The sequence below is a fragment of the Neodiprion fabricii genome, chromosome 4, assembly GCF_021155785.1.
Source record: "Neodiprion fabricii isolate iyNeoFabr1 chromosome 4, iyNeoFabr1.1, whole genome shotgun sequence".
In the NCBI taxonomy this organism is placed as follows: Eukaryota; Metazoa; Arthropoda; class Insecta; order Hymenoptera; family Diprionidae; genus Neodiprion; species Neodiprion fabricii.
In genome coordinates, this window is record NC_060242.1 from 39922214 (window position 1) to 39935663 (window position 13450).

At 39.9% G+C, this 13450-nt stretch overlaps 1 protein-coding gene and 1 long non-coding RNA gene across 3 annotated transcripts in view; both read left to right on the plus strand.

The window, feature by feature from the left end:
- Positions 1 to 13260, plus strand: part of LOC124179354 (midnolin-A-like) — a 51759-nt gene extending 38499 nt beyond the window's left edge. The window contains exons 3-5 of one of the 2 annotated variants that reach the window (XM_046563618.1): positions 9319 to 10599; positions 11907 to 12246; positions 12369 to 13260. In XM_046563618.1, coding sequence (XP_046419574.1) covers positions 9319 to 10599; positions 11907 to 12246; positions 12369 to 12619 — 1872 coding nt within the window. In that variant the 3' untranslated portion in view covers positions 12620 to 13260. The remainder of the gene's footprint in view (positions 1 to 9318; positions 10600 to 11906; positions 12247 to 12368) is intronic. The other variant, XM_046563619.1, reaches the window with a different exon arrangement.
- On the plus strand, positions 677 to 8875 carry LOC124179368. The gene is made up of 3 exons (XR_006870019.1): positions 677 to 787; positions 5806 to 6002; positions 6127 to 8875. It is a non-coding gene; the product is annotated as an uncharacterized LOC124179368 (long non-coding RNA).
- Positions 13261 to 13450: the final 190 nt, after the last annotated feature.

Sequence of the window (13450 nt, forward strand, 5' to 3'; positions counted from 1 at the left end):
TTATATCTATATACATATATATACATACGTATAAACGTAAATAAATATGCGCACACATGTGGCATGCGAAGGAGGGGTTCTGTGTTATACACGCGTACGTATACCACCCACACGCAGCCCACGGTGGACGAACAGGGTTAACCGGCACCGGCAACAGCAGCAGCAACAGCGATCAGCCTGAGGTTAAAGGGGAAGCAACGTCGCTGACGCCCAGCTGAACGAGCAGAGAGACTAACTCGGCATCCTCCTCCTCCTCCTCCTCCTCGTCCCCGGGCAATGCCTACGCTCCTGCAACGCAGTGTAGGTATATGCCTCTGTGTACCTCCCGTGTGAGTACTGTACGTACACTTGGGGACAATGAATCTGAGACGGCTAACTTTTTACACTAGACAGTTACGTTGGCAATACAGAGAAACCTGCAGCGCCACAGTCGGCCGAGCGCGAAACTAAATCTCCATAAATGTAACATAACCCGTGACCGTCGAATCCAACCTCAGAATACCGCGGGGATAATGACTTGTTAGATTGACACGTATTTTAAAGTTAGATTCGACGGTCATGGGTTATGTTACGTTTATTGAGATCGAGTTTGTTCCGCGCTCGGCCGACTGTGGCGCTGCAGGTTTCTCAGTGTTGCCAACGTAACTGTCTAGTGTAAAACATTATCCGTCTCAGATTCATTGGCCCCAAGTGTACATATGTGTATATATACCAAGTGTATGTATCGCGTTTTTATCCGACGGATTATCGAGCGCCGACCGGCCGGTAGGCGAGCGTTATAATGCATGTGAGTAGCGATGTGCAAGCCCGCAGGAGGGGAGTGGAGGTTCTGGGCGGACATTTTACTCGTCATTATTTTGATGCGGTGTTTTTTTTCCCTTCCACTTCTCATTTTCGATTTTTTTTTCTCACCCTTCTTTCTTTCGTTTCATCTCGTGCTTTATATACTATATCCATAGGTATATATTTGTGTACATTATACAGTAGCGCTGAAGAGTATTTTGACAAAGATAGTAATTGAGTTGATTACATGCAAGAAAAAACTACAAAAATCAATAATATTATTTGTTGAAACAAATTCAATGTTGTACATATTTGTTAAAAATTAACTCTCAATTACTCTAAAATAAAGTTAAAATAAAGAGAAGTAAGAAAAACGATTGATCAAAGTAATAACGAATTTCATATTATCAAAATACTTTTGAGCGCTACTGTATGTATGCAATGTAATTTTTTATTACAGAGCTGCATTTTACGAAAAGAAAAAAAAAAAAAGCAAAAACTTTTATCCCGAATTGATTTTTCTACTTCGATTTTTCAAGATATCTTAAGATTAATAAATTAGTTAATAAGAAAATCTGGCGATAATTCACCGAGTTTTTTTCAAAATTCCCTTTTTTTTCTTATATTTCCAAAGTGTTGTGCGTGGAACACAAGCTTTTCCGCTACGGTGGTCAGTAACACGTACAAGTAAGGTAAGTGTACCAGTTACTGACCCTATATCAATTATTGACCTTTTTTGGTTATATCTTTTTGATGCTTAGTTCTAAAATTACCAAGTAAAATGTAAATTCGTAATGTTTAACTATGTAGCAATTGGTTTTAATAACTAAGAAATTGATTATTTGTGCCGTCAATTTATAATTTTTGAAATTAGATGGGTCAATAATTGGGTTCAAACGTGTGAATAACTGGTACACTAGTGCACCTTACTGCGCGCTGGATTAGTGCGGGTTGTATTTGATTGTGAGTGAGCGTAGCTGATCCGTAGCGCCTGTACGTGAGCGTAGCGTAAAGGCACGTTTTCCAGGAATAACCCAGAATCCCTTTCCGTCAATCCCGGGGATTCCCCACGCGTTTTCCCTAGGATCCCCCACGCATTTTCCCTAGGATCCGTCGCCCCTCCACGGCGCTTCGTAAGTAATCGGAAGATATTCTCATAGATAGTTGATTTCGATCACAAGTCCTTTATCTTTTTATTATTAGTTTCACGTATATAGTATATAAATGTGAGCATATCTCGAAACTCGTTAGCTCGATATTTTTGCTTATCTATATTAATTATTCACAATGGTGAAGGTAACGACCGGTAAATTGAATGAAAAATTTTACCGAGTTATTAGCTTTCTTTCTTGGCAATTTCATCGGTAAGATATGAATAATATATATGTGTATAAATAAATTACTCTGCTGCTGCTGTAGTAGAACACGCATTCATCTGTCAACCATTTCCTCCTTCGATGCACAGTGAAATCGCTGTGTAAAGTTGCGCGGGATTAACAGGTTACGGATAAAATACTGCAGCGCAGTGTCGGATTTCACCTAATTACCTATTATATTTAGCCCTTTAATTGTAAGCATTTACGTTCAATATTGTACATATATGCACAATGCAATGAATGCAGTACGATGCGAGTTATGGGAATTTTTGGTGAAAAGTATTTCTCTGTTTCTGTCGTTTAATTTAAATTGTTTAGATCGCCCCCCAACCCCCCGCCCCCCTAAAAAATTGACAGTAAATATAATTTTAATGTATGTTGTAACGTCGTAAAATTTTGTATTTTTTTCCTTCGTTGCCATTCCTTCGTTGCTCTATTCTAATGTATATTATTATATTGCATGGGATATAAATGTTTGACAATGAGAAAAATATTGCCGACGATTGCGAGGGGTTTGATAAGGTCTAGATGTATTTGTACGACAACATTAATGTTTTTTGCCATTTAAAAATATTTCTTATTATTTTTTTCACGATCATTTTTTATCGTTCCGCGCAATAAATTCTTTTAATCGATTAGTTCAATCCTCGCATTGATGCAGCAAACCGAATCATGGAAACTGCAGGCAAATCGATCGATCTGTGCCTGTATAAACGATCGCGACTCGATGCAGCCACAATGCGAAATACCGCTGCTTTGCAAAGCTCGATACATACATTCGCAATTACGCAAATATGTAAGGCAGACTTACAGACATGTGTGCTGTGCAAAAGTTATGCCGAGTATTTGAACATTTGCCGCACGCGTTCTACAATTATATGTATAATATTGTATCGCCTCAATTCTTCTGCTCAAGCATTATATGTATATCTAATATTATGAATTTATAACCAAACTGTATTCTAAATCTAATATCACTATCTAAAAATCAATAATGTTTACAATTTCTATAACACTATCTGTATTTCGGTATACTATAATGTTTAAATATATGTACAAGTACATGTGTAGAAAGAAACGAATATTTTACGATATGTATTTGATTGGAGATAGAAAAAAAGTTGGTTTCTGTATTCTACAAACTATATTATACAGGGTAATGATGTGTACGGTATAGCGGAAAGGCTCATGACTATTTTATATCGGTTTGCGTTCGTGCGTTTTTTGAATATAAAAACCGGATGTGCTGAATAATGTTTCACTGTTGCAAAAATACTGCAGCAGCAGGGGCCTTTGCCCTCTGTGCGCTATTTTTCATTTATTTATTTGTTTTTTTTTCTTCGACTTTTATTTTTCTTTTCTCTTTACGAAACAATTCGACACGTGTGCGGCTAATTGTAGCGTTTACCTCGCGGTGAAGTCGACTACTTTTGCAACAGGGATCCTGCGTGTATTGCAGGGTCTAATTGAATATTATCGAAGACGCAGGAATAACGACATGAAAATCCAAGAAGTTGGGGATAAGTTGAAAAATATTGTTTTCGCTCATGAACGAGGGAAAAACTTATCGAATTCTGAAGAATGGAATCGTTTGGTATTCGATTGTTCAATGATTCAAACTCAGTATAATAAAGATTGAACGTATAAAAAAAAAAAAAAAGAAGAAGAAGAAGAAACGATTGCTTGAAATTTTTTTGAAATTAATCGAGAATATATTGCATCAATTTTAATTTCGGTGAATATAAACTGCAGTTTTGCAGCTTTAAGTACTTGTAGAATACAATGATAGGAATGAAGTTAGTTAACGTTAACGTAACGATACATGAGTATGAAAACTATGTAAAAATCATTAAAGTTGCATATAATTTTATAATGAGTTTCGAGTAGTTGGTTTTGCAAAATACGAGTAGCTTTTTTCCTTTGTCATGGTTTACTGAATTTTAGACATTTCTAAAGTCGCGAAGTAACGATTTTTCCCAAACATGCATCGTTTACAGTAATATTGTTACCAACTTCATCCTTATATATAATCCGGATATCTTTTTTTCTCCCTGTGCCTAGATATTTGCAATTAAATTCAGATGACCATTCCCGTTAATGTCTGATCAATTACTATATTATAGTACATATTTAATAAGAATATATTTTACCCAGTACCTGTTGTTTTAATGTTTTTGCAGAGAAAAGTGCATATTTTTCGATTATGCATGTGAAATATATATAATAAACGAGGTACACGTAACCATTTTGCGCTATAGTCGATCCTTTTTTGTTAATTGCAATGCAAAATCAGTTTCTTCGGTTTACTCTATTTTTTTAGTCAAACAAGGCTTGAACATCAATTTATCGTTGCACAAGCATTAAATTTTCGCAACAATTGCAACAAAATATAGTAAGAGTGATCGTAATGAGAAAGAATAGTAACGGATAGTAGACTTTCCGGTAACAGCTAGAAAACTAATTTTCATTTTCTACCTAGAACTATATTTTTCGATTGTGGTAAAAAATGAAAATAGTTAAGGAGTGAGTGGTAACCGGAACTAAAAATTTCTCTCATCTCTGTATTATAAGGTGTAATACGCGTAACGTGCATGTAAAAGCTATTATTGGTACAGCGTCGACGGCGACGTGACGTTGCAGCAGGGCGGGGTTCGGTTATGCGGAGTAAAGGGCGAGGGCGAGGGCGAGGCAAATGCCTTCCTTGTCTCGGCTCGTTGACGTTGACGCAATCTACCCCGTCACCATCTCACACCGCGATTTTGTACCTCCTGCCACGCCGATCTGCATGCAGGCGTCGAGTATAAGGCAGACCGACCTACGTTTATTGGTACACATGTCACACACACCCCCATCCATACAGCCAAGACTCTGCAATCCGTTCCTATGCGTCGTATTTCACATATATGTACATCCATACCTTGTACCCACTGTCGTTTACTTACTTACTTACTTACTTACTCGCTGTTGAATCAAATGCTTTGGTACCGCTTCCTTCGTCGCCCACACCTTCTTCTCTCAGTATTGTGTATGCTACACGAACACTTTTAATATACGTCGTACGTCTACGTTTTGCTTCGTTTTATACATACACGTTCCCGTTGAAGCGACGATGACGGGGTAAGATGTTGCGGTACATGCGAAATGTGGAATTTTATTTATTTAAAAAAAAATGTTTTTCAAAAACAGATCTAAATTCAATTCGTACTGAACCTTTAGATGGAACTGGTACTCCGATCAATGACGATTTATCGGTATTCGATGTGCGGACGTCTTGTTGTTCAATTCAACGTTGGACTCCCTTGCGATGTTAACGCTTTGTGATGTGCAATTCATTTCAAGCACATACACTGACATTTGGAATTGTTATTTATTATTTTTTTTTTTTTTTTATTGCATGTGGAAGCTTTTTTCATTTCGACGTTGTCATACACATCTCCAAATATCTAAGTCCACGTATCGTATCGCAAACGTGAAAATGGGATTAACTTAAGCGCTATTATGTATGTAATTCCGAACAAAATCACTACGATGAATTTTTATTTTATGGAGAAATAAAGGAATTATGTGACACTTTTTACGAAATTGAAGTATTAAATTCCTAGAGTCGTGGGTATTTAATAATTATTTGTATTTTCATCGTACACAGTGGATTACAAGGAATGTCAATTCCAACAAAATTTGGAAACAGAGGGCAAGTCAGCTCTGACGAAAGGATTCGCGCAAGCCAGTTGACCCCACGTCTGGTCTCTTCTAGATTCTCCATTTCCATACCGCGTCCTTACCGCATGAGAAAACAGACGGACGAAGAGAGAACGTGGTTAAAGCTGTCCCTTCTCTCTTCCGGTACGAAATTTCTTTTTTCCTTCTTATTCGAATTCATCCCTATCGGACCTTTGATCAAGAGTACCAACAGCAGCAACAACCGACACGATAGTCGTCTTCCAGTACCAGTGGTTCGATCTTTCAGGATAAAGTCGATGAGGGGCACGTTGCACGTACCTCGTCGTCGTCGTCGTCGTCGTTGTCGTCGTCGGCGTTCCGAGAGGTTGTTTCGACCGTCGACGCGACGAAAGGTGGAACGGGATGGAAGAGACGAACGAACTCGGATCCTTGAGGTTAAGAACGAACGAACCAGAGAGAGCAGGAGAGAGAGAGAGAGAGAGAGAAAGAAACAGGGGGGGGGGGGGGAGGCAGAACGAGTCGCCAGATGGGACGCCGGATGGGGTGCAGGCCAGTAAGAATTCGTGGTCGCGATGCAGGGGGTCAGGTGAGGCTAGTACATGGCAAGAGGTTGTCCTCCTCATCCTCGCGGGCGAGGTAGGAAGGCAGGCAGGCAGACCAGGCGAGGCCAGTGTGTAGGTATTGATTGCCCGGGGCGACGGAGGATCCCCCTTTTCATGAGAGAGCTACGCGTCCTTCTCCAACATCAGCAAGTCTCTCCCGACTATAAACCCTGCTGGTATACCGCCAGACACGGTGCTCTCACTTACGCACGAGCACCACATCCGCGCTTTTACAATTCCAACCACTGCAGAAGACCCGACCGCCTGAGCCCACAAACTTCGTTTTCACTGGGCTCTGTGTGCTGGGAAAGCGGGCAACACATGCACATTGCACACGTATCGTATACGTACAAAGTACATGTTAATGTGTTGGTGGTAACAGCGTTACGATAATGTCGCCCCACACACATACGCGGAAATGGCGAAGGGTGCATTGCTCTTCGATGGATCTGAGAACGTTCATCCCTTGGCTTGTGATCTATATTCTATTGCACGTGTGGCAGGATTATAGAACTCTTCTCGTAATATCAGTGTGACTTGAAGTCTCGCGCATTTGCGTACACTGGTTCCTGGGTTTATTATTATTATCATCATCGTCATCGTCATCGTCATCATCATCATATTGTTTTTAATCAACGAATCCGATTGATGGAGTTGTCTTCTTCAAGGGGGAAAATGAGCATCGCCATTTGAATTCGCTGATTTTTAAGATTAGAGGGTGGTTAAGGTGAAAGGCTTATCGATTTGGACTGGTTTTAAGGTAGTTGGGCAGTAATTTCGGAAATGTTTAATTCACATGAGTTTTAACTATATAATTTTTTGAAAATAATTTACCGTTTAGTTACTGAGTTTATTCATTTCAAAGTTGCGCTATTTTATCTTGTATAGATAGGGACTGGGATAAAAACTGACAGTTTCGAGTTGGTTATTTTAGAATAAAATTTTTAGGGCGGGGAAAAAATATCGAGTGATGTAATATGGATATTTAGGATTAATATATCAAGTTTTTGTGAATCTTGTACGTTATTTAACAATTAAAAACACAATCTAAAAAAAATTAAAAATTCAATGTAATGTTGGTTAGGTTGTAGATTTGGCAACGTCGCAGGTATGTACATTACGCGCGGTGTTCAAATTATTTATTTTCTATTGTTAAGATATGATATTGCTAAAACATTTTTTTTTTTTTTTGATTTTTGCTAATCTGCCCTTAAATCGTAACTGACATGACATTTTGACTCGCAAAAATAAAGGGTATTGCGAGGTAAACATCGAAGGTTCAAGCTGACTAAAACAAAAGAAAATCACGCGACGTTGTCAAATTTATTTTCTGAATATTTGAAGAATACAGTGCTCACGATTATCCGTCAGATGGCGTTACTATCGCTATCCAAGTGCCTTAAAGCTGATAGTCTCGTTTGTAGTGTCATTGACAAACATATTGAAACATATCCTTTTATTCAATTGCAAAATGAACATATACCAAGATATTCTATAAACAGTACTATTATTGTATATATTCACATCAGAGTTGAAGTTTAAATAAGACTACATGTTTCTTTAACGATTGTTCCACGTTTTTTTACATTTGGTATGTATCTGGTTTCTCTCTCACAGCAGAACACGCCGATTTACGAATATTACAGGCCATAGCTCTTCTCAAATGATACGATTACAATGCAAAACGTTGAAAACGTTCCGATCCCGCGATCTTCGTCTCGTAGGCATGCGGTATAACGTGACTGAATGGTTTTCAATCCCGCTGTGTCACGTAGAATAAAATCCAACTTCAAACCTTCTCAGCGCCTGCACGTAATGATATTTACGTCTGGTTTTTGGGTTGCGGTGAGGTGGGGATGTATCTGTAAAGTTTGGTGCAATAGGCCTGATTCAGGTCGTTATTGATTGTTGAGGCCTCGCAGGTATAGAAGTCTGATATGCCGTCCTGGCACAATGAGAATACTTGAAACTTGAGAGGAGGGCATGAAGAAAAAAGTACTGCAGGTTCGGCAGCTGACTGTCAAAAATAATAATCACTGAAATGGCTGACCTGTTTTCCGCTGTGCTGTTTCTTTGAATGAAATTTGAACCATTCGTACGATTGTTGGTTATTTCCAATCTCCGTCTGATAATGGATATAATGGCAATGAAAAATAATCTACCTTCGGAGGTCGATTCTAATTTTGCCATCAGCTGCAGCGTGAGACTTGCAAAGAGCAGGTAACTATTTCACCTAGGTAATTCTGCGACACGATACTTCTGTATATGTATAATAATATACAACCCATCCATATTTTGTCATTACACATTAGACATATTACGTAACGACGTTTCGGCATGATGTTATACTCGGACGACAGCAAACATGCGCTGATTCTTATACCACCACAGCTTTCAGACTTGCATAAAAAGCTGCGTTGTATCTGCGAACGTTTATCGCTGGTCAGTCGCTGTGTTTTTTTTTTGAGTAAAATCGATGCAATTTATGGGAGGAACAGACGCGTGGTTATTGGAATTTCGCGTTTCATGCGTGTGAAATGTGTTGTGTGGTGTATGGGGAGGGAAGATAAAAATATCGAACAAAAAATATACGCATTGCGGTCACGCTGTTTTTATAACACCACGTTTTTTTTCTTCGTCATTCAACGATCAATGTACGTTCGTGTATATCTATCATAGGACGTATAACTCCAGCTGGAATGATGAGAAAATTGGCATTACATTTGAATACGAGTGATATTTTTTGAAAACCCCGAAACCCCATATATGTATTTATGCGGGAATGTGATCTATTTCGAACATGTAGAGAAAAGTTTGTCACAGACTGTCGTTGAGAACCATTGACTAATGGAAGAAATGATATTTCTATTTTTCAGGCACAGAGACCGGAACAAAGTGTAATGCAGGCCCTGGAAAGCCTGAACGACTCGCAGGTGAACGATTTCCTTTCAGGGAAAGCACCGTTGAACCTGACTATGCGACTGGGGGACCACATGATGCTGATACAGCTGCAGTTGTCGACTGTGACGCCGGCGGCACCAGCTGGTGTACCCGGTGGCTCGACGACGGCAACGACGACGTCTAGCAGCTCTACGACGATGCACGCGGGCAACACATCCTCGACCTCGTCCTCGTCCTCGTCCTCGTCGACGACGCAGAGTAGGAGATCGTACGTTATACCGGCACCAAGGACGCCGAAGACACCGCCGAAAGTTCAGGGAAATAACGCAGCGGCGAGAACCTCGTCCCTTATCAGTAGCCTAGCTTCTATATTACAGGCAGCGACGAATTGCAATTCAAATTTATCGTCGTCGACGACCACGACGACGACAACAACCACGACGATGGAGTCCTCGGCAACCTCGACCTGCAACACGGCGCCCACCGTAGCAAGCAAGTCCACCACCTTACCCCGTAACTCCACGGCTAGTCCAACGAACCTCGAACACTCACCCATAACACGAACCCATTACTGCACGACAGAATCGCCAGCCTCGCCGACACCCTCCCCGCCACCCTCGGCCCAGTCCTTACCTTCCTCCGCGTCGACGGTCGGCCACTTTCCGAGATCAGGGGGCAGTTCACCCTTATCGACGTCGGGGAGCCGTCAGTCCTGCATCCTCCACCACCACAACCACAACCACAACCACAGCCACCACCACAGTCACCATCATCACAGTCACAATCACAGTCACAGTCACAGTCATCATCACTCTAGGAACAAATTGTTGTCGTTTGATCCCCTTCACCCGTCAACCTCAGCGGATCCCACTTCCTCGACCTCGTCTATCGTAGAGGCTGCCGGTAGTCAGCAGCAGTCTACGGCGTTAGGCACACCACAGAAAAAGAAATTATGCACGAATCATCATCACCAGCAACAACAACAACAAGAACAGCAACAACAACACCAGGTACAGCAGACTGATATGGAACCGAATGCGAGAAAGATCGACAAGGAATCTGGAACGGAGAACGTTGTGTCGTCTCTGGCTTCTTGTACTTCACCCGAAAGTCCTAACGGGAACAACGCCGTTGACGGAGGGAAGCCAACCGCCACTCTCGACACCAGAGCTCTTGCAGAGGCATCGCGAAATCTCACACAGACGCTGAAGCAACTCTCCTCTGAGGTACTCACCTCGCGGGTCCACCTCGCTGAGGTATACATTACTTAAAAAAAAAAAAAAAAAAAAAAAAAAAAGAAAAAAGAAAAATCCCTTGATTTGCGTCACTCACGTTGTTGTCGATTCATCTTTACGTATAATAATATTTTCATTATTTTGCTATATGTAATAATTAAATGACGATATTGCTTAAATCTTTCAATTTTAACATTCTCTTCTCTTTCACACTAGCAACTTTCAAAGGAGAACGCGTATTGACTAGATATATGTTTCATTTTATACTTCGGGCGTGGGAATTAATTTTACAAGCAATGTTTTCGTTGCTACAGTTTTTTCGGCTCGTCAAATTTATTAAATTCTTTACGGTACATTTTCAAATATACTTGAAGCAGTTTAAACTTTTTTTTTCTGCGGTCTTTACAATAGATGCTCATTATTTATAGAATGGAATGTTATGTCCCAGTATTGATGATTTTGTCGACAATTTTTCTCTGCTTACAACTAGATTCTCACTAAAAGCATGTAATTATGAATATAATCGTATAATAGTGGGTTTTTTTTTTTTTTAGTATATGTATTTTTTTTTTTTTTTTAATAATGTATACATTTTTTTATTTTATTTATTTTCATTGTTTAAATCATTCACGGAGACGAGAAATCAGATTTGAAAAAACATCGCGCAAAACAGTATTCTTACGATATCTTTTGAATTATGATTTCCTCGTTGACGTGCATTTTTAATTTTGAATAAGTAATACTCACGTTTTTCACTCACTCTACCGTTGAATCAATTGCAAATGTTATTGTAACTACTAAATTGGAGATTTTGTAAAAATTTAGGCTTTTAAAATTCCGCAAAGTTGCCAAAATTGGTAATTTTTCCACATCCTTCTTGCCCAGGGAATGTCTTACCTTTTATATGCACCAACAGTGACACAATAATGGGAAACTGTTACTTAACCGTTGCAACAAGTTCTGATTTCTATTTTTACAACGCCTTATAAAGAAACAAGGGTCTGAGTTGAAGAAGGTATTGCCCAACTGGTGAAGTCGATTCCTCGCCTTATTCGAAGTATGTAATACTTGTACCGTCCACCGTGATGGCTGGGTGTTTAGAGAAAGAGGTAAAGATAAAAAAAGAGAGAGAAAAAAATTAATAAATGAATAAACAAACAAACAAAGCGTTCAGATGCCTACGACGACTTTACCGTTCTAATAATGTGTAACGTAACGTAACGTAACGTAATGTCTCACCCTCCGTTGCTACAGCACGTAGCTGTCGGCCCAAAGTGGCCAATGGCTCGTGCAACTTTTCTAAATATCAGAGATCTTTGCACAATTAGGAGAATGCGAGGCGTAGGCAAGGGGCAATAATAGAGAGCATGCATCACCACGGGAAGGGAGTTTACTCCGGGACGTTCAGCGGCACGCTTAATCCGGCGCTTCAGGATCGTCACGGACGGCCGAAACGGGACATCAGTACCATTATTCACATATTGAATGATCTGCTGTGCGCCACTCCCGCCGCTGCCGCTGGACACTACAGACATCACAGGCATTCCCATGCGACCACCAACAGACAGCAGCAATCCACGGCAACTATTTCCAGTACAACAACAACTACAACTACCACCACGACTACCTCCGGTGAACCCGTTATCACCAAAACTACCTTCAGGACAGGTATGGTTTTACTACTTCATATACTTTTTTACAAAAAAAATTCTGCCGGTAATCTCAACTGCGGTATTTGGAATAATTTGTTGACTGACTACTAACGGATGCTCGTTTCTTTGTCCATGCAGAAGAATTGTCAAGGGAGAATGAGGCGACCAAGGGAAAGATGAAGCGACTACGATTGGTAATGGAACAGAGAAGAGCGAAGAGAAAAGCGAGAAGACAGGCCAGGGCTGCGCCTTACACAACACAATGGGCGGCACTGACGCCCAATCCAGATAACACTTCCACGTCGGGATCAACAAATTCTAATACAAATACCGAACCGCAAAGCGAACCCGAATTGCAACCTTGCAGTCCTGAGCCAGTAGTAGCTTGAAATCATACCTCTTTTACACGATATTCGTACTCAATTGTACCTCTACGTCACGTTGTCCTAGAAATTATTTACACTGATTTCTGTTCGGTTTTATCGACGCGCAATAATGAACGCGAGGTTGAGAAAAGCTTTAATTAATACGCTACACTTATATTGTATGCACTGTAGTTAATTACTTAATCTTGAGAAAAACAATTAGATGACAATAATAACGCGCAACAAAAACCGAAAATTTTGTTGTAAAAATATATAATTAATTGCCGGGATAACGATAATGACGTATGTGAGGTATGAAGAAAAAAAAAAACTATTATTATATTGTCGGATGAGTATTGGAGGAAGAGTAAATTATAATATTATAGCTTTCAAGCAGGTCAATATGAGAATTCGTCAACGCGTTAATCGACGGATTAGGACCATCGTGTTATCCCCTCGCTATATGCGTACATATTCATTTGTTAAGTGAGACTTGTAATTTGTATCATATTTAACGTTAACATCGTAAAAACGAATAATACAGTTAGACTAATGTACTGGATGAAACAAAGAGGAGAAGAGATAGAGAAGGAAAAAAAAAAAAAAATTTAACGAATCATTATCATGTCGTTCTTTGACCGTCGCCGTCGCCGATATATTATCATGTGGCTGTCTAGGCCATCTTCGTCATAGACGATTATATTATATATTCAAGCTATAAGATTTATTAGTTGTTGAGAAAAAGAGTCAAGAAAGTTGGGCTACCAGGTGTGTAGGTGGTCCCGCGACGTGGCCTTGATGCTGCGATTTCGTTTAGGTTTTTTAGCTATTAAATATTATTATTATTATTATTAT